The sequence below is a fragment of the Eurytemora carolleeae genome, unplaced genomic scaffold, assembly GCF_000591075.1.
Source record: "Eurytemora carolleeae unplaced genomic scaffold, Eaff_2.0 scaffold313, whole genome shotgun sequence".
In the NCBI taxonomy this organism is placed as follows: domain Eukaryota; kingdom Metazoa; phylum Arthropoda; class Copepoda; order Calanoida; family Temoridae; genus Eurytemora; species Eurytemora carolleeae.
Genome location: NW_019396416.1, coordinates 254631 through 277743, shown reverse-complemented (window position 1 = coordinate 277743; position 23113 = coordinate 254631). Strand labels below are relative to the sequence as shown.

The 23113-nt window shown below is 31.1% G+C and overlaps 1 protein-coding gene across 1 annotated transcript; it reads left to right on the top strand.

Moving 5' to 3' along the window:
* Positions 1–5112: 5112 nt before the first annotated feature.
* Positions 5113–22909, top strand: LOC111702885 (uncharacterized protein DDB_G0283357). The gene is made up of 17 exons (XM_023474680.1): positions 5113–5174; positions 5995–6119; positions 8944–9076; positions 11648–11742; positions 12007–12066; positions 12693–12786; positions 12854–12957; positions 13049–13306; positions 13829–13904; positions 14006–14080; positions 14188–14979; positions 17263–17296; positions 17908–18118; positions 18478–18542; positions 19185–19269; positions 20644–20706; positions 22696–22909. Exons 1-17 carry the CDS (start codon positions 5156–5158, stop codon positions 22846–22848), a joined length of 2442 nt encoding a protein of 813 aa, XP_023330448.1. The 5' UTR covers positions 5113–5155; the 3' UTR covers positions 22849–22909.
* Positions 22910–23113: the final 204 nt, after the last annotated feature.

Below are 23113 nucleotides of genomic sequence, written 5' to 3'. Positions count from 1 at the left end.
GATATCTACAATTCCTAACTATTAGGATAAAGATTTTTAATTCATTCACAAAAAAAAACTCTTTTTATTTAAAATCTTTCATTTCTTACAGTGTGTTGCACAAAAGAAGACAGTTAAAAGATTAACAATTTTTTAAGATGCAGCTGATGCTGAAAATCCAACAACAACAAAACCAGTTTTTAAAGTAAAACTATTGTTTTTAAGACGAAGCGATCGTTTTAAAGACAAAACGATCGATTTTGCTTAAAATCTCTTGTTTGTCGTTGTATCTTTTTAATTAAAAACGAAAAGAAAATAGAAGACTGAGAAAACTAGAAAACTAGAAAACTAGAAAACTAGAATATCAAATGTCCCAATTCCAAGGGACATTAGTTTCAACTATAACACAAGACTCAATTCTAACGCTCAGTGCAGTTATAAATGGGCCAAGTGTTAGTTTTGGTACTAATTCCCCTGAATTATCAAACTCGTAATCAATATATTAACTAGTTTTGTGTTGATTACAGTGCACTTTTTATGAAATACCCTGTAACTGAGTTTGGTGTGGAGTGGGGTGGAGCACAGTTGACATTTACACGTCTCAGTATATTTAAAAGATAATCTGTTCCAAGAACCAGCGTCATGCTGGGTCCTCATCTTCCACAAGGGAGTGTTTAATAGAAAGGGGAATCCCATTTCTTTCACCTTTAATTTCCCGTTATCTCACTCCTTCCCATAAATATTTATTACCTTCCTTCCCATTGATATTCCAAAACTTCCTCCCCATTAATATTCCTAACCTTCCTTCCCATTATTATTCCTCCCATTAATATTCCTAGCCTTCTTTCCCATTAATATTCCTAATCCTCCTTCCCGTTAATATTCCTAACCTTCCTTCCCATCAATATTCCTAACCTTCCTACCCATTAATATTCCTGACCTTCCTACCCATTAATATTCCTGACCTTCCTTCCCATTAATATTCCTGACCTTCCTTCCCATTAATATTCCTAATCTTCCTTCCCAATAATATTCCTAACCTCCCATATAATAGTCCTAATCTTTCTTCCCGTCAATATTCCTAATCTTCCTTCCAAATAATATTCCTAACCTTCCTTCCCATTAATATTCCTAATCTTCCTTACCATTAATATTCCTAATCTTCCTTCCAAATAATATTCCTAATCTTCCTTCCCATTAATATTCCTAATCTTCCTTCCCATTAATATTCCTAATCTTCCTTCCCATTAATATTCCTAATCTTTCTTCCCATTAATATTCCTAATCTTCCTTCCCATTAATATTCCTAACCTTCCTTCCTATTAATATTCCTAATCTTCCTTCCCATTTATATTCCTGACCGTAAATAAATAGAAATTTCCCACGAAGTATTTTATTCAATATTTTTTGTTACAATTTAACCTTTAGGCCGCTGCATGGGGTTTCATAAAATTCAGATCTCATTCTGTGTGGTAATTCCCGTTATAGTTTGTACTTTGTTATATGTAAACAATAATCTCACAGGAAAGAGATGATACATTTGGTAAGTACGGTATTTCAAATGAACCTGAGTTTACATTGAATATTTCTTAGTGGATTTGACTTCTATTGAATATGTCGGTCCAAATTTTATCTTTTATTGTGGTGCCTAAGATTTAATTATTTGTACAAACAAATGTTTGCAAAAAAATAAAAAATAAAATTTTGCCTTTTCGCTAAAATAAATTTAGTGGTTCTTATTAAATTTTGCAAGAGGATTTTGGTCTGTCGTGGCATAATGCTTATCTTATCGGAAATTTGAAGTCTATCTTTCAATATACTACGCAACTGCTGAACCAATCGGGCTCAAATTTTAAGTGATTATTTTAAGTCTGGTCAGAATTTAAAAAATTTGCCAAGGTAAAATGTCAATTAAATAATTTTTGGGAATCCATCAATGCAAACAAAGTTCTTAAATTTGGACGGTCAAAGTGCATTTTAAAGTATATACATCGCAAATTTATTTACAAATAAATAATAACTAGGCTGTCAGACTCAGTGTTCTTCCTGCCACTCTTATAGGAATTATATATTTATAATTTGAAAGAAGAAATTATGAATATTTAAAGTTAAGTTCCCCTCCGTCAATTCATTTAAATGTTTGACAGTTTAAACCAAAATGTCAGGCAGAACCATCAGCCATATCAACTATATCAACTATATCAACTATATCAACTATATCAGCCATATCAACGAATCATTTTCAAAATTATAATTTTTATACAGTTTAAGTTTTTAACCAAGAACTTCGGAGATACTTAAATCTCAGTAATTGTAAAAATAAATAAATAGCTTTTAAATATGCGGAAACAGTTTAAAAAAGCTCAATGCAACTATTCAATTAAAAGACTAAATGTGAAAAATTCAGTTGGTTAAGAAGACGACATTTTATAAAATCTGTTGAATCCTCCGAAGTTCTGAGTTAAACTGTATTTGCCATTTGTAACATATTTTTCCACACGTTAGATTGTTTTCAATCATAAAACCTTTTTTCAAAAGCATTATTATTGGGAAAACGAAATAAAGTATTGATGTATTCCTAAAGAGAATAGAATATATATAAGAGTGGAATTTAGACAATCCTTCGGTATGAATCTTGTCAGTCCCTTTCAGCCTGAAAGGGAGTTCAAAGTGTACAAACCATGTAAATGTTCACAGATGATATGCAGTAGAGTACATTAATAGTTAATACAGTATGTTCCCTAGACTATCCGATTCAATTTCGAATTTTTTAAAGCTGTTAAATCAACTTCATAATGAATTAGGTGAATAAAAAACATCATTTGATTTATAGTTATAATGGAAAATCATCGTTTGCAAAGTGAAAGGCATAGAGTCTATATGAAATGATCATTGGTCAATTATGAAACCAGCCTATTTTATAATTTGGTTTTCTTTTAATATTAATTTTAGATTTTCTATAAAATTATGTTCCAGGGCCCAAAAGGTTATATAGCGCAAATATGTGAAGTACACCTGCAGTATGGAAACAGTACAACAAAATGGCCGTTTTACACTTTTTTCTAGTAAATTCCCCTCTAATATATATTCTATACTCTTTGTGTATTCCTGATTTGCAATCCCTCCTTGGGATTCTTGGATAAAGGTTAAAATCCAGGCACATAGATTCAGCCTGCTTATAAAAAGTCTCATCAATTTTTTAGACAGAATCAACTGTGAAGTGTAACAACGCCTTGGGCTTAAATTTTACCGCTCTAACTGACTTGTTGTTTTCTGTAGCCCTCAACATGCACATTTTAGCACTATAAAGCACTTGTAGTTAGCTTTGGTTTTTAAGAAGTAAGTGGCAAAATTCTCATTGATTTTTGCTTGAGAGCGTGAGACCTTTAAGTTAAAGTGCAGGGGGTTCAATAAGTTTGCCTCCTTCTGAAAAGGGCCCTTGTAAGAGTAGTTTAACATTTTTCTTGCCACTTCACGCCATTTATCTTCAATAACTATATTTTTTTCTTTCACTTAACCTACTCTTTCTGAATATTCTCCCCCCCCCCCTCCTTAATTGTAACCCAGAAACTGTGAAGCATGACCCAGCCCACAATTAGTCATTGTTTCTTCCTTTGTGTTTAGTTTTGGTTTAAACTAGACTTAAATAATATTTATTCTTCTTAGAATTTAGTCTTGGCCGATTTTTTTAATCTTGGTAGAAACAATCCAGAAAACGTGAACCAAATCTGAAAGTAACAAATTCGTAAAAAAAAAGAAAAATAAAATCTTTCAATTTTTGCTTTTTCTAAATGTAACATGTTTGTATATAAAAATAGTAAGTAAAAAATGTGAACTAAAACTATCTTTATTAAATATACACTTAAATTGTTAAAAAATGTTTGCTCTTCTAAGAAGACAAATACCTGCAATGCTTAATGGCTATAAGACGGTTTCTAAGATTTAATCAATGACAGAAAAGAGAATGAGTTTAACGTATTTTTACAGATTTAATTTAGTTTACAAAAAGTTCTTCATTTAATCAAATTAAATTAAATAATCTTTTGTATGGAAATTCCGCTGGTATTTAATAATTTAACGCAGAGGAGTTTTTAGTAAAATAAAAATCTGTAAGAAGATGATGAATCATAACTGAGGTTTTCTTACGTCATTGTCGAACAATGTAAATTTAGGATGACAAACTAACCATGAGATAATTATAAAATAAATCTGAAATATTGTACAGCGTAAAATGTGCAATGTGCCTGTATAACAAGCTGTCCTGTACTGGTACACTGTTCAAAAGCATGTACAGCTGACCGATTTTTTTCTGCACTGTGCACTGTTCAACGTACGCTGTACACTATTCGATGTACACTGTACACTATTCGATTTACACTGTACACTGTTCATTGTACGCTGTTCACTGTACAGTATACTATGAACATTGTAGAATGCAGAAAGACTCCAACACCAAAAAAATCAAAAAAACTATTTAAATTATTTAAATAGTTAACTTAAGTTTAATTAATATTTGAGATTGTTTATGTAAATTTAAATTTCACATTTGTAATCAATAAATTGGGGCCTCAAATATTTGTTTTAATGCTACGCTTAACTTTTTCTTTAAAGGTTTATAACTCTGATTTAAGTTCTATTACCTTGATCTTTAATACAGTGAGAACCAGAAAACTTTGGAATACGAAGATGACTTTTATGCTCCATTTATGATTTTAAAAATTATTTTAATCCTAAACTGCTTATAATATAATATAAATTTACAGTTTGAATTACCAAAGGTCTTCGACATCAGATGCAAAAATATAGGGATTATAAAATTAATTTTTTTATTAGAAATCGGATTTTTTTCGTAAAATAAGACAAAATTGTTGTTTCTATATGAAATGACTAAAACTTTTATTCAAAAAAGTAAAGATGTGTTCACCCTGACCTCAAATAATTAAAAATTAATTGAATGTGAGCAGTTTCTTTTTTATTTGTACTGTTAGCTGTCTTATGAGTTTTGTGATTTGTCATTATCAAAGTAGACTACAGGAGTATTTTTGTATCTATAAGTATATTTATATGTATATATATGTATATATATATATATAAAAGTGTATATTTGTATCTATAAGTATATATATATAAAGAAGTGTCGCGGTTAAAGAAATCAGTCTACGTTGAACACTCAACCATGCAACTACTCTCAGCAGGTAGACTATACAGGGATGCCCACAAAGGATGAGACTTTATAGACGACTTTACGAAATTTATACTGTCTGTTTTTATATTTAAGGCAGAAACTTAAATTAACATTTAATATGTTATTTTTAGGTCGTCTTAAAAGTTTCATCCTTTCTGGGTATTACCCCGGAAAACAATAGTGTTAGGATTAGATAAAGTGGTGAATGGGGGGAACAATAGTAATTTCAAAAATATGTTTTTATAACTAAAAAATCTTTGAAAGAAAGGAGCGGAATCGTGTATTATTAAAACAATAAAACCGAATCGGAGACTTGCCTGGCACTCCAATATTTTAATCTCTAAATCTTTGTAACCTTAGATCCTACAATTTGACCTAACATAAAGTTGTCCCGTTCATCATAATTTTCCAAAATCACAATAAAATGTTAAAACAAACCATCCTATCCCCTCTGTTTAGAAAAATCTAAGAAAGTGTTCAAAAAAAGGTCTATGAGAACAATATCTTTAAAACAATCTTGGAAGACAAATGCAAATGTTCTCAATCCTAAGAGAAAATGTCAATGGAAATATAAAGACCTGAGTTTTGGAGTCATGAACCTTTTTTTAGAGTACTACAGGGATATCCAGAAAACAATAGAATAGGAAGACACTAGACACTTATTAAATCACTAATTTTGTAAAATAGGTCTGTTTCCACTGCACAATTTCTGTGCTGTGCTCATTGAATCTATAATTTTATTCTAAAAGTCGTCTTTCTATTTCAGAGTTTTCTGGTTATCAAAGTATCTTGAACATTAATTACCTCCTATTAATATTTTGTATTTCCAGTTGTACTGCTCCTGGTGTGTGGGTCAGGATATGTGTCAGGAGATGGAAAATATTGGTGGATGAACTCAGGAGCTTTTAACAACGGGGGAGCAGGGAATAATATTCAAAACAATAACAATCACAAGGGAAAAGTTCTTAAAAGCAAAAATATCACACACAAAAAATGATGAACATTTAAATTTTGTTTGGGTAATTTCTATAAAACAGGCCACAAATAATATATTATATTGTTTATCATTTTTGAACCAAGGAAAAGCTGTTAATTCAGTAATATGTTAAAGGGACTGTCTTCGTAATTTCAAGTGACCTTCCATGCACAGAGGTGCATGCCCGATTCACAATGGTTCCCTTGAAACCTTTATCTGATCAATAATGTGGAAGATAACATCGTTTTACTAGCTTGAAAAGGATTTAATTCTAATAATTATTGTTTTTTTTTGCATCCGAAATACGCAGGTCACTTTTAAAGGTTACAATAATTTATTAGTTTTCAATTTATCTAATCCAATCTTGACCAGACAAAGCTGTTAAGGGTACCGTTGTGAATCGAATATACAACTTTAAAAATGAAGGATCTCTTGAAATAAAACCAATACCCTTTAAACAGTTGTTTGAAGTTTAAATTCGTGAAAAGAAGGAAATGGAAGACGTACTTTATATTACTGAGTTAATTAAAAATATAAATTTTAGTTAGTCCCAAATATTCTTCAGTCAAAACTTATTCTTTCAACACTGTTTCTAATCTATTTGACTCCATATTACTGAATTTTCATTGATTTAATATTTCTTTTTAAAGCTTTATTTCCCTTATACACTTTGTTTAACTCATTTACTTTATTTTTTACAAAGTGCAGTACTAGTCAAATGTAAGTTTTTAAGATAAATTTAATTTAAATTTAAAATCTAACCTTTCAGGGTTCTCCCAGGTACCTTAGGTAACAGATTCATGAAGAGAACGAATTAGTTGGTGTAAAGCATTAAAAGATAATTGAGTATTATGGTTTTGCCCCTGTCTTCTTATACAAATACTCATATAATAATTCCGTAATCGTGTTTTTGTCAATTGCTCATATAAACACCATTTAAAGGTCTAAACAGAAGAAACAAAACACAGGGTCGGATTCTGCAGTAAGACTGGCATGTTTTGCATTCTTGCATTATTCTCTAGCTTGTATATTTCACTCAATAATTGGCAAAACGAACCGGAAAAAGCATGATTTTTGATCATTTTTCATCGTTTTATGCTCAAGATAATATTTTCAATGCTTTTTTTCTGTGATATCCTACCATTTTTTTCGAGCTTTAAAGACTGCCAATGACATGAAGAATCCTATCATTTGTTCCGTTTAGACCTTTAAATGGTGTTTTTAAGAGCAAAAATGGGAATACGGAATCATTAGATGAGAATTTACATATTAATACAAGGGCAAAACTAAGATACTCAATTATCAATTAACAATTGAATTTATCTTAAAACCCTACATTTTCTAAGTACAGTGGTTACCAGCCATTTTGTCGGTATATATTCTTTATATTACTAAGAAAATATTGCTAAGAATGTCGTATTTTTTTACTGTTTAAAAAAAAAGAAGTTGAAAAAAGATGACTAACATTTCACAGTTTTTGGTTACTTCTCAAAGGAAACCAAAAAAATATACAAAACCCAAGAAATGTTGGAAAAACATGGAAAAAATGGAAAAATACGCTTTGATATATTTTGTACCACCCCCCCCCCCCCTCCCCTGGGGAACCCCGGTCTGTGAAATATCCAGATGTCCATGAAAGTTTATCATTTTATAGATGAAAAATACTGCTTATCTAACATCAACATCACATAAAATGATGAAATCTTATTTTTGCAATTTTTAAAATTTAAATCAAAAAGAGCGAATTGAATTATTTCAATAAAGAAAAAAAAATACCTTAAAAGTTAAATCTATTTTGGACATAACATTTCACATATTCATGTCAAATTTAGCAAATTCAGGGAAAACTGATCCATCGATTTTATATTTGTTTTGTATAATTTTTAGACTGAAGTAATATAATTAGACTCGTAGTCGTTTATTGCCGACTATTGGTATATTTAGAACTTACAAATCATAAATGCTCTGTGGCAAAAAGAAGAACTACTGAAAACATCAAAATTGTTTTGAATTTCTGATTTATCATTAAATACATTTGCTTTTCTCATACTTGAACATAAAATAAAACACTAGAGGAGCTACGAGAACACAAAGTTGTGTCATCAATACAAATTTGACCTCATGTTCATGCTTTTAAATGTTGTGACCAATAGTTTAGGTATAACATCAATTTCAACCAAATCTGTTAATTAACAAGACTGTAGTAGACCTAATTTCAACCAAATCTGTAAATTAACAAGACTGTAGTAGACCTAATTTCAACCAAATCTGTAAGTTAACAAGACTGTAGTAGACCTAATTTCAACCAAATCTTTAAAATTAACAAGACTGTAGTAGACCTAATTTCAACCAAATCTGTTAATTAACAAGACTGTAGTAGACCTAATTTCAACCAAATCTGTTAATTAACAAGACTGTTATAGTTGACCTAATTTCAACCAAATCTGTTAATTAACAAGAGACCTAATTTCAACCAAATCTGTTAATTAACAAGACTGTAGTAGACCTAATTTCAAGTGACTCTCAATTTACAGAAAGGCATGAAAATTGATTTTTTTACTGTGGTTCGATCCTGTACAGTAACCTGCGGAATTCCGTTATAGAAAAAAAAGAGTAAATTTTCATAAATAAATAGTTTTCAATCTAGAAAAACAGCAATATCTTCCGCATTATTGATCAGAAAATGGTTTCAAGGGTACTGTTGTAAGTTGGGTATTACGATCTCGGCATGGAGGGTTACCTAAAATTACGCTTACAGTCCCTTTAAATTGCTTGATTGTACCCTAAAGAACTTTACGTACAGGCGCATAATAATCAACAAGGTGGGACCAACCTGCAGCCTGGAAATAATTATCAAAACTCAGGAAACAATTATCAACAACCAGGAAATAGTTTCCAGCAGAATAATCCAGGAAATAATTTCCAGGGAAATCAAGGTAAGGTTTTTTTACCTGAGGATTAGATAATGTGTAGTAATTATAAACAGTTTATTTACAGAAAGGTATTGTACACTTAACAGATGGGTTGAAAAGATATTGGAATGATAAAGCTATATTTTGTAACAAGTATCCAGTTCATTTACAAAAAAATACCTGCAATGTAAGTTTTAATAAAAAATCTGGTTCCTGAAATGTCTTTTTTTTCTGGAATTAATCCGGAAAAGATTGGGAACCCATAGGTTTTCAAACCAATTTTATCTGGAAAACGATAGTCATATATTTTTGAGGGAAGTTTTGAAGGTAAAGCTGGTCTAGGGATCTAGAGGTACACTCAAATTATTTATTTCCAAAAAAATCTTCACCACAAATAAATTTCTTTTGTAAAAGACAATTGGTATAAATTTACTTTAGTTTGCCGTGATATCTCTTTGTTTTCATTTTTCATTTCAAAAGATTGAACTGTAGACGGTTGCATGCTTATTTACACAAGTTATTATTAACAGAAACCATGAGTCCATCAATTTTTACGTGACTTTACTAAACTTGCGGCATTTTCTGGTTTACTGCGCTCTGGTCTCGGTTCCTGCACGGCACACCTTTCTCTGCGCAGCACTTGAATTCTTAATAAATCAAATTAATTGCAATTTCAGCCAAAAAACTTAATGATGAGAAATATTTCTCTGTCTAAACGGAAATGTATTTATTGTGAGTGTTATTGTTTAATTTTCTTTCTCCACTTGTATTTGATTAATGGTTGTTTGACTACAGATTAGAGGGCAGGGTGGCGTGGATTTCCCGTTCTTGTAAAAAGTGTATTTTTTAGGGGGGAAAAGGAATATATAAAACTCTTTTTAATCCTCATCTATAAAGTAGGTGATGTTTCTTAAATCAAGAAAAAATAATAAAATAAAATATCTTTTAAAGTGTACTCAAGTATTCTCCCATCATTAATCATTAGTATTTCTATTTCGAGAATTGAGAGAGCCCCCCCCCCCCCTGCAAACCCCCTGGTCCTTAGATGCACATTTTGTGTTTTCTTTGTTTACTTTTCTTACAGCTTTATATCTTAAAATATCAGCGATATAGAGAAATATAGGCATATAGAGAAATGTACCAAAATAGAAATATAGGGATATAGGGAAATATCAGCCCTACTATTTCTTCAGTCAGAGTACTGCAGTACACACTGAAAGCTTAGTTCATTGTGCAGCGATATAGAGAAATATAGTGATAAAGAGAAATATAGCAAAATAGATAAATATAGCGATATAGAGATATATTATATCTCTATTTTTTGTTTGGTTGTTATTTCCTCTCTATATAAAACTCTCAATTCTGTAATTGGGTGTTAGATCTTATTTCCTCTCTAAACTATTTCTCTATTCTCTGATTCGGATATTTGAACTTATTTCTTATCTTTATCTTTTTCTGTGACAATATAATATAAATGTTGTTGCTGTGAAGTTCTTTACAATCTCTGTGAATAAAGAAACCAAGAAGAATGATGGTTTGTCTGGAATAATGGTTTTTTTTATTTTTTCAGTGAAAAATTTGCAATGCTTGGTTGCAGTTTGCATGATTTTTGCAATTCCATAATGCATGTTTTGGCACTGCCTCTGTGCAAGTTTTTGCAATTTTTAAGTTATGAGAAGAATTGAAATGTGGGTTTAGGATTCCCTGCCTCGCCGGGTAGAAGAACCAAACCTAGATCCGGGTTCATGTCCGTCTTTACATTAGGACTGGGCACGTCCTGGATTTTTAAAAACCCTTTATTTCTTTTTTTGTAAAGCTAAATGCTAAATGAAAATTGAGAAAATCTGTAGAAAAAATTACACTTTAAGCGTAAACTATAATAAATCTAATGTAATGCAGATAAAACCCATGGAAAAAATTAAATGAAATAAAAAATTTATTTAAATAAAAATTTAGAATTTCTTAACAATGAATAAAAGTTTAGAATTTCTTAAAAATTTGTTTTATGACAAAAAGTTTAGAGTACATTTTTCCATCAGTGAAATCAATTAAATGCAATTTAAGCTATTCTAGAGAAATTGGTTTCTACAAAAAAAATACTTTTTTAGAATACTCTTACTTTGAAATTATGCAAATTTGATTTTTCCCGCCAGTTTTTCTACCATAAACTTAATGATAAAATAAAGGAAAGGTTTAGAATGAAGGACTGTTCATGAAAATTAAAAAAATCAAATCTTTTTGCGGCAATTCAGTCAGTGAGCTAACTGTTTTGACCCCCTCTGTTTATCTATCAAATACAAGTTTTCAACAAATGTCAATCACACGCTTTTCTTGAGTTGTGTCAATCCTCTTTTAACATATCAGATTATAAACATCGAAATAATAACATGTAACTTAAAAACCCGATATAGGACAAAAAAAAATTCTCACTACAAACCCATTGAATAACATTGAATAACAAACTACACTCTAGTCTAACTAAAAACTTAAAAAATAGATAAAGGAGCACTTACTACACCTGATAATACTCCATATCAGAAGTTAGTTTAATATCTAAAACGATGATTGGATAATAAAGATTTGAATTTTATTTAGATAACTTTAGCCCCTGTCCACAAGACCTCTCCTGTCTCCCCCAAAATGAATGTTGGACCCCCCCTGAAGGGGCAATTCTTCCCAGGGTAGCAAGTGTGGGTATTTTTCTTAATAAAGGGACTGTGTGCATTTATTGATTCTTAATAATGTTATTTCCTTCAATTTCCGGTCACTGAATTTCATTCTAAAAGGTTTGAGCCAATGCCCAGACACCTATGCCCTAAATCATTATTATATTTTTAATTTTAGTTCAACAGTTTAGAGGTTGTTTAAAGGTGGAAAATTCTTTAAAAAGAAGAAGCTCTAAAAATGCACACTTCCAAAAAAGGGTTGAATTTTTTCAAATATTTTGTCTTTAGTTTCAAGATTGTGGAGTAAATGAGGTATGCTGTACCCCCAGCCAACCTGAAAAATCTGAGGAAAGGGCATAAAGTCATATTACTTAAAGATAGGCACGTTTGACTTTTTCATTTCGTTTGTTCATCATTCATAAACTACCCTTTTCGTTTTTTCACTTATTCAAAAAAAATTGATTTCGTTTGTTCTCAAAATTATCATTCATTTTCCATTTACTTCATTCGTTTTCTCACTGAACGATTGTTCAGTAAAACTCTTCGTACAGTAAATTATTAGTTCAATAAAATCGTTTGTTCAGTGAAAAAAAAATATGTTTTTTAATTTGTTAGAAAAAATCTTTGTTCATTAAAAAATTATTGTTTTTTAAAAAGTTTGTTCCGACAATTGTTGTTAAAAACGATAGTTTTTTCTAATCTTTTTTAAAATTTGTTCTTAGAGTAAAAACCAATAGTTTATTCAAGTTTGTTTTTAAAAAACGTTAATTTTTCATTTCTCTGAATGATCCATTTTGTTTGTCCATCTTCTTTTATTATAAATGACACCCTCTTTCGCCAAAAATTTTGTTCGTTTGAAAAAACTATGCCCATCTCTAATCTTACCACATATTCTCTTAATTTCCATGCTTTCTTTTAAAACTTATTTGTATTTTCCACATGAATAGTTTGATAGTGTGCTCTTCTTCGACTAGGATCTAATCTTACCAGACACTGTAAATCCGTCCAGTAATAGCATTAATCCGGAATCAGAGCTCCCAGATCTAATAACAACAGAATGTCCTGCTGGTAATCAAATTTAAGAACATAAAGAATAAAGAAATCCATATATTCTTCCTATTTTCCATTTTTAAAGGTATGCTTTGTGTGTCTGGTAACTATTGTGATAATAATACAGAAGTTACAACAAGCCCCCTTCAGCTCTCACTAGCAGATCAAGATTTAAGAAAAAAGCTCATTGTAAGATTTTGAATCATTTTTAATCAAATTAAACAATCACATTTTTTAACATTATTGCATCGCAGCGCCTAATTAAGCATTTTTTCGGAAGCCGTGCATGAACCAGATAACCAGGCAGCTTGAAGTATGTTGTAACCAAGTAGAATCTCTTGACTATCCTACCTCGACTGATACAACAGCTGTTTTGTTAGCTGACGGGTCGGAATCAGCTGACTTAAATGAATCATCTGATTTATCCGAGTCAGCTGACTCTGAACTTGAAACTAGCGAAAGTGTAAGCTCAGCTAATCTTGTGCTTCCAGGAAGTGTACTGCCTGCCACACAAGGCCTAGTTAACTCACCTAACCAGGTAATTGATTTTGATCTTCAAAATTGATTTGGATTTGTACACCCTATTCTGAACTACACCAAAGATTTAAGGTTTTTAAACAAACCTTTTTAAGGGAACTGTAAGCGTAATTTCAAATGACCCTACATGCAAAGATTTTTTAATGCCCATTTTTCTAAGGTTCCCTTAAAAATTCTAAAAATTTCTTCATTTATTCTTGTAAGCAAAAAATGCTCTTACAGACAAAACGCAAATGAAAATAAACAGATTTAAGTTACAACCTTTGAAGAGTACCATTGTACCATTGCCATCTTTTTGTAAACAAATCTAGAAATAAATAAGAAAGTATACTTTTCTTGTAGCTTTATCTGATTCTTTATCTTTCTGTATGAAATTCTTGATTATAATTCCGTAAGAAAATAAGAATCACTTTATTATCAAATAAAAAACATCCCCTGGATTGTTGTTCAAGAGCAATGGCCATTTATATAGGCTCTTCTGTCTAGATTCTACAAATTCTGACATGAATATCATAATATTTAGGGATCATGCCCTGTAGTAAATAATATTCCACCGGTTGAACAGTGCGCGGGACGTGCTTCCAACTGTTGGAGTGTTGGTAAGTTGCATTCATAGTTAAGATGCTAATAGCTTTGCAATCAGAAGAAAAAGTAAACAGTCGCTATTTGAGTAAATATTTTCAAATCTAATTTGTGAAAGGTCAAACTGATGTTGACTGTATCGATAACGCTCTGTGCTGCTTTGATGGGTGTTCTAATGTCTGCCAGGGTCAAGGTAGGATCATGATAATCATATATATATTAATACCAGTGTTTCCTTGAATCTGATTTATATTCTTGTTTTTAAGTTTTATAATCTTTATCATTTATTTGCTAAAAAAGGAGTGAGGCCAGGTCTTCCTGTGCCACAAGTAAATGCCAGGGGACAATCTACCCCCTCAAACAACAACAATGATATAGCCTCTGGGAATGGATTTAATGGTCAGAATGCAGCCTCAAATAACAATGGAAACAGGCCGGGAAATAATGTTCAACCCAACAATCGCGTAAAAAGCAATCAAGGCGACAGCAATAGAAATCCTGGTATCAGTAACTCTGGGATCCAAGGAAATAATGGTGGATCTGGATACAGCAGCCCTAATAATGTTCAAAAGGCAGCGTCAAGCAACAATGTAAATAGGCCTGTCAGTAACCGACAACCTAACAATGGTGTAAATAATAATCAAGGGAGTAACAGACAACCAAACAATGGTGTAAATAATAATCAAGGGAGTAACAGACAACCTAACAATGGTGTAAATAATAATCAAGGGAGTAACAGACAACCTAACAATGGTGTAAATAATAATCAAGGGAGTAACAGACAACCTAACAATGGTGCAAATAGTAATCAAGGCAGTAGCTTTAACAACCTTGGGAACAGCAGTGGTGGTCGAAAATCCTATGGTGGTTCTGGACACAAGGGCCAAACAAACTCAAACAGCAACCAAGCCCCTGGTGTTAACACTAATCTCGGAGTTGGGGCCTCGTCCAATAGCAATGGGTATGGAGGCAACAGTGGAGGTTGCCAACCCAATGGCGGTGGGAAAAGTGGTGGCTGTCAAAATAATGCAGGTCTAAATGGAGGTTGCCAAAATGGAGATGGTTGCTCCAACGGGTACAGAGGAAATTCAGGTGGGGTGAAGAGGAAACCTCTGCTCCTGCTTTCATTTGCCATATATTGATGTACCAAGCTATGCTGCTTTCATCTCTGTGTTTATAGCATGTTGGCTGGCCAATAGTCAGCACTTGATTTTATCATTATGTTAATCAGTTTTTAAACCACTTATTTTTCCTTTTACTTTATTGATCCATATGTTATATTTCCGCTTTCAAGCTTTGCTCAATGCTTTGAGAAAAATCCGAATGAACAAACATATTTTCTGCATCAAAAAAATAATGCATGCCTTCCAGTGAACTCATCTGCAACAGAGAAATCCTATTTTTTCTTATTTACAGTGTTCAGTGTCAACTTTTTGTGAATGAAGTCACAAATTCCCATACCTAGAAAATTCCTTTAATTCAGAATATTCTATGTCGAAATCGGTTTTTAAGAGTGCGATAAAAAATTTATATCTGCATCCTCCTTGATCCTACAAAGGTTTAAAGAGTATCGTTGTGAATCTAACATGCCAATCTTTAAATGGAGGTTTACTTTCATTTACATCTACTGTCCCTTTATGATTTAGCGGTTACCCGTGCATGATTTAGATTACAATAATAAGGGTTTCCTTTATTTCTGAACAAAAGAAAAAAGAAATGTTCTCATGAACACTATTATAGAATGTTCTAGCCGACCATAGTGAGAACCAGAAAACCAGGAAGACGATATTATTACAATACTTAGGTTTATTTTATCTTGTTGTAATGCAGATAGTTTATACTAATAATTTATTAAATCATATATTAATTGAAATGGTCTGCAAATTGCCGTGTTTCAAGTGTTCATTGGACAACTTGAGAGCGCCTAGAAGTCGTCTTCCTATTCCAGAGATATCTGGTTCTTACTGTATTTTAGCTAGGGTTTCCATCGAAATATAAAAAAATTTTCGCGAAAATTTCGCATCTTTCCTCATTCTTTTTTTTGCGCAATAGATTGTTGCAGCTGCAATTAACACTATAGATTAGCTGCGGATTTTTTTATGTTTGAAATTTTTTTTCGCAAATTATTTTTCGTGAAATTCCGCCTCGTTTTCACTTCCTGTCGGCTGTCGCAGAATTAATTATTGCGAAATTTTGCGAAATACGAAAGAAAATTTTCGCGAAAGTTTTTCTCCATTGGAAACCTAATCTTAGCCTTGAAATCTTATTCTGAGTATTCTGTATTCTACCTTCAGATACCATTCTTCCATTAAGAATACTAAACAGAGGAAATATATTAATATGCAACCCTTGATACACAACATTGAACAATTCTATTTTTGTTCAAAAGGTAGGGCAGTTTTGTTATAAAAAGGTAAGGCAGTTTTATTTAAAAGGTAAAGCAATTTTGAATAAGGCAATTTTTTTCAAAAATAAGGCAATTTTGTTCAAAAGGTAAGGCAATTTTGTTCAAAAGGTAAGGCAATTTTGTTCAATAAGTAAGGCAATTTTGTTTAGAAGTAAAGGCAATTTTGTTCAAAAGGTAAGGCAATTTTGTTCAAAAGGTAAGGCAATTTTGTTCAAATGGTAAGGCAATTTTGTTCAAAAAGTAAGGCAATTTTGTTCAAAAGTAAAGGCAATTTTGTTTAGAAGTAAAGGCAATTTTGTTTAGAAGTAAAGGCAATTTTGTTCATTTACAAGGCAATAAGTGAGTGTATTTTTATATGTCCTCTAAAATATAAACTTTTTCTCCTGGTGAATCAAAAGTATAAGTTCTTTTAAAAGTGCATTGTTGAGCTGATAAAGCCTTTTATAGGGATGGGTTATAGCCAGATTTGTTATACAGAAACTTTCATGGTTTTTAGACTTTTAAAAGTTTTTACGACAATTGAGAAAATTCCAACATTTTAAACTTTATTCTGTAGAAGTTTGCTTTTATCAAACATGCAAATTCTTTACCCTAGAAAGCAACATCGATCATTTTAAAACGATAGTTTTTCGGTTTTTGGTTCGTTTTTACCTTTTATTTTCACCTAGGATAACAAATTTGCATGTTGGATAAAAGCAAACTTCTACAGAATACAATTTTAAAACGTTGAACCCTTCTCAGATTGTCGTAAAACTTTTAAAAAGTCTAAAAATAATAAAAGTTTCTGTATAACGAATATAGCTGTTGCCCATCGCTACCTATCAGAAATTCAGAAAATAAGATCAATAGGTCGAACTGATTTTGGTAATTTACTATGGTAATTATGCATGTGCTTTTAAATGTTGTCTTGCACGAAAATATTTATTTTTTGAATATATTTTTAGACCTAAAATCAAATCTTTATTTAGGATCAATTTCACCGGTACAGCCTCCAAACCCCAGGTACGACTAAATACGATAATTGAGAGACGACTTCTGAATATTGTCTTTGATATCTATTTAATGATAAAGTACAGAGTATCCAATAAAATATTAGATTACCTCCAAGCTTTAACGCCAAAATGTGTACATAATGCTCGAAATACCTGGTATTTTCTACAAGAAAATATTTATGTTATACATTTTTTGATGATTAATTTTTTTAATTTTCTGATTAGTCCCTTTAATCTTAATTTAGAGCTGTAAACGATCATAATATGATAAGATATGTATCTGTACCTATATATATAAAAAAGTTGCACGTATTAAAATCTTTCTGTAATTTGGTCTACCTACTTTTTACCTGAAAAATAGCAAAGCTATTGGATGTTTAGAAAAATTTGGCTTTACTCAATAAATCAAAATTCAAACAAATTCTTCATATCTCGGATAATTTTAAAAAATGGACAGACCACATTTTGGAGATGCCATGACTTGGGCTATTTTATGATTACTGCTTCAATAAATATATTTAAAGGGTCATATTTTTCAATAAATGTTTAGTGAGATACTATGCAGAAAATATTAAATGAAATTACAAGGACCGCATTCTTAATGACATAAAATTATTTAAGACCTGTTCAACCACAACAACAACAACAACAACAACCTCGGCCTGTTCAGCAACAACAAGCTCAGCCTTCTCAACAACAGCCATTTGTGCAACAACAACAACAGCAACCAAGACAACCTGTACAACAGCAACCTAGACCAGTACAACAACAACAACAACCTAGACAACCTGTACAACAACAACCAAGACCTGTACAACAGCAATCACAACAGGTACAGTGGGACCCATAAAACTGTGGGATAGCTAGACGACTGTTAAACTAAAGAAAAGGTTTTTATTAATCTATGAACATGAAGCACAGCAATTTCACCTAATCAGTTGATTTTTATGCTAGTATAGGGGTTCACACTGGTCGGCGTTTATATCAATAGAACGAAGACAAATTTTTCATTTCTAACCAGCTTTTTCAAATTACAAGTTTAGAAGAAAACAAAGAGAAGCTGCTTATTGGCAGCTACGATGACGACTGTATGATAATAAAATCCACATAAGATTGCTAAAATGTCTTCCTACTCCCCAGAAAAATCACAAATAATCCTTAAATTGTTTTAAAAGTGAATTTCTTGATTAGAATTTTGTACCTGCAGATCAGAAACCCTTCACTCAATGTCCAAGTGCTATGAAATGTGTTCCAAGGTAAAGAAGTTTAACAATTTACCATAAATTCTAATTTATTTTCTTATATCTTGGCAACCTGATGTCGCAGGATTTTTATTCAGCAAGCTATAACTTTTGCTTTATCTTATAACCATCAGGTTGCATAGAAATAGAATCAGTTAAGTAAAAAAAAAACACTGCAGATAAAAACACAGCTGCAGAGATTACTTTGTTTTATATGTATATGATAGATATACAATATATGTATATTATAGATATACAATATATGTATATGATAGATATACAATATATGTATATGATAGATATACAATATATGTATATGATAGATATACAATATATGTATAGGATAGATATTATATGTATATGATAGATATACAATATATGTATATGATAGATATACAATATATGTATAGGATAGATATACAATATATGTATATGATAGATATACAATATATGTATATGATAGATATACAATATATGTATAGGATAGATATACAATATATGTATATGATAGATATACAATATATGTATATGATAGATTTACAAGATCGGATTGATTTTATAAAAATCCACGCTTTAATGTTAATTGGTATCATGCTACTCATAAACCATATATATATATATAATATTAGATAATTATTTATTTCGTTTTTATTTTAGGATAAACTGTAATTTCGAGGGAGTGATGGTAAACGAAGTTTTCAATCTTTCCCCAGAACTAGAGATGCTTCGTGTTCCTTTGATAGTAAGAACATTCATTTAATCATAAACATATTATCCATATTATCCATATTATCTATACTATCCATATTATCCATATTATCCATATTATCCATATTATCTATATTATCTATATTATCTATATGATCCATATTATCCATATTATCAATATTATCCATATTATCTATATTATCCATATTATTCATATTATCCATATTATCTATATTATCCATATTATCTATATTATCTATATTATCCATATTATTCAAAATTATCCATATTATCTATATTATCCATATTTTCCATATTATCCATATTATCCATATTATCCATATTATCCATATTATCTATATCTATATATAAATTTGGCTTGTCTGTCTGTTTGTCTGTCTGTCTGTTTATATCCAATAAACGTCAAAACGGCTGAACCGATCGGGCCCAAATTTTTGTGGGACATCTAGGGACCCCAGCCAAGGTTTATGAATGATTGAAATTTTAAATATTTGTCTCAATCAAAATTCGATCTTCATTAAATTTTTTAAAACTTTGAAAATCCACGAAATTTTTGTGAAAATCCGCGAATCATTTTTGTTTTGTTTTACGATGTACACAAAGAGAACATTGTTCACAATTAATTTAGAAGATGGGCGCGAAGCGCCCTCTAAGGTTAGAAAGAAGGGCGCGAAGCGCCTTGAATTTCTAGTTTTCTTTATTATATCTATATTATCCATATTATCTATATTATCCATATTATTAATATTATCCATATCATCCATATTATCCATATTATCTATATTATCCATACTATCCATATTATCCATATTATCCATAATATCCATAATATCCATTTTATCCAGTTTATCTATATTATTCATATTATCCATATTATCCATATTATCCATATTATCCATATTATCCATATTATCCGTATTATCCATATTATCCATATTATCCATATTATCCATATTATCCATATTATCCATATTATCCATATTATCCATATTATCCATATTATCCATATTATCTATATTATCCATAATATCCATCCTATCCAAATTATCCATATTATCCATTTTATCCAAATTATCCATATTATCTATATTATCTATATTATCTATATTATCCATATTATCTATATTATCCATAATATCCATCCTATCGAAATTATTCATACTATCCATATTGTCCAAATTATGTAGGGGTGTGTACTAGGGGAGGGCTTAAAAAGTAAAAAGTATCAAATTGTATCGCCAACAGCGGCTGAGCCGCCCCCTTCCTGGAATGTAAAAAAGTTAACCCCCCCCCTGGATAAATTCCTGTATTTGCCCCTTTATACATTATCCTAATGATCTGCATAATTATCCACATTATTAGTTTAATTATCTTGTAATTCATTTAGCCTTGTGTGAACCAACAAGCTGGAAATGTTGTTGATGTATGTTGCAGAGATCCTAATTACCAGGTACATTTTTACAATTATCAACATCTTTACAACCTGATGTATGTTGCAGAGATCCTAATTACCAGGTACATTTTTACAATTATCAACATCTTTGCAACCTGATGTATGTTGCAGAGATCCTAATTACCGGGTACATTTTTACAACTATCAACATATTTGCAACCTGATGGAATACACTATGTAAACTTTTTATATTGCCAGGTTTTGAGTATTTATTTTAACAGGATTCATATTTAGAAATAGCCAAGGTCTACGCCATTAGCTTGCACAGATATAAGGATAAAAATTTCAAAGTTTGAGTCAAGTAATCGTTTTTTCTACTTATTATCATATATATCTACGTGTAATTAATTTGTGAATTGGATTTCTAAATTAATAATTTAATAATTATCAGTGAAAGACCAAAATACAACTCTGGGAAAAAAGAAAGCACTGTGAGTTCATTGTAGAAAATAAATTTCCAACTGGGAAAAGTAATTGGGAGGCGTCATGGAGAAATAAAAACAATATGAAAAAAATGAAAGATAAAAATTAAATTATTTTCCCCATAACCCTAGCCTCTTCCCCCCTCAGGGAGGAGCAATGAACTGGGCCCTGGAGGGAAAACGAAAAGTTAATGGCATGTTTTTCACCCTTTTTGGATACTTTTAACTCAAAAATGTCATTTATTTTTTCCAATTTAGCACTAAGCATACTGGGGAAAAAATACATTTTTTAAGAGAAGGGATGGAAACTTTTATTAAGAGAATATTAACCCCTGTTTTTTATTATTTTAAGGTTTGACATTAAGAATAATGGCATTTGTATTCTAACCAGTGCAGAGCAAAAATTCCTATGGTTACAATCCTGGCTGCAGTGAAGTCCAGAAATCTAGATTTTATCTCTTTTTTATTTCCTCGTAACTTTCTTCAATCTCACAAGCTTGTGACCTAGATTTTACAAACGTACTTATATGCACTCTCTCAACCTGAGTCGGTAATTTAAGAGAGAATCGTTGAACGAAACCAACCCCGGGAGTTTCCTAGAATCCTCTGTGGGGTCTGTACTGTATACATTCTTGCAGATATTAGTTTAAATGGGATTTCCAGCAATATTTCCAAAAATTTCCGAAACCAGGTTTTATTCATAACAATACTACGTCTAAAGTTTCTAGCTCTGTGTAGTAGAAATTCATACGCTTGATCCTATAATATGCGTGGAATTATTTTAACAATCTGGGGCAGAATTTAAAGAATTTAAGCCGCGGCTCAAATATGGTTGGTTCCACTTAAATTTGTATTAAGTTTTTCAAGATTTAAGCCGGCGCTCAATTAATACGTGTATTAAATTCATTAAATTCGGACACTGAATCAACATGGCTGAAACTTTATTGAACGACTTTTATCTGTTATTCTTGTATGGTGTCTATTGTACTCTTAACAATGATAGGTTAAAGGGACATTAATTGTAACTTCAAGTGACCCTCCATGCAAATATAGCAATGCCTTGATTAAGAATGTGAAAGAAACCTTCATTTTTCTATTGTATTGTTAAACGCAAGATATGCGCAAGTCACATTATAGCAGGGAACCTGCAAATCAAAATAAACAGTTTAAAGAAACAAAAACGTGGAAATCTAATTTATACTTGATCAGACAAAGCTTTTAAGAGTACCGTTGTAAATCGGATATTGGTATCTTTGCATGAAGGAACTTCCGAATTTAGCAAGTCAATTTAGCAGGGAACCTGCAAATCAAAATAAACAATTTAAAGAAACAAAAACGTGGATATCTAATTTATACTTGATCAGACAAAGCTTTTAAGGGTGCCGTTGTAAATCGGACATTGGCATCTTTGCTTGAAGGGACTCTTGAATTTACACGTACAGTCCCTGTAAGCCCAATGGAATTGTTAAACATATTACAGAAATTATAAATTGTTAAAGTTTGGATAAACCAACATTTCACATTTTTTACAATTTTTAAAATTAAAAAATAAAAAATTGTTTAGGATCCCTGGCCCGACATGAACAACAACAACAACTTCCAGGGAAATCAAGGAAACCCAGGAAACCAGGGGAACCAAGGGAACCAGGTGTTCTTAGGAAACCAGGGAAATAATGCTGTTAAGAACAAGAAGAAGAATACTGGATACGGAAAATAGTGACATTTTTAATTTGCAAGAATATGCTTTATTTTATAAAAATAAAAGTTACATTACTTTATTTTCATCTCTATTTTTGCTTAAAAACTAAATATATTACATTAAACTATGAGACCCTATGTTTTACTCATTCTATAATTTACAGATTTCACTTTGATTTCCCAAAAAACAGTCGATTGGTTTCTGCTACATAGAAGAAAAACTCGCGGACTTTTCTCAATGTTTTATGCGGATTTTCTTTAAATCCTGAGAGCAATATAAAACA

Excerpts from the sequence above, each read along its gene's own strand:
- LOC111702885 (XM_023474680.1), top strand. Across the intron at positions 6,120-8,943 it reads AAAACAATAACAATCACAAG|GCGCATAATAATCAACAAGG; the intron begins GGAAAAGTTCTT and ends CTTTACGTACAG. Across the intron at positions 18,543-19,184 it reads GCTATGAAATGTGTTCCAAG|GATAAACTGTAATTTCGAGG; the intron begins GTAAAGAAGTTT and ends TTTTTATTTTAG.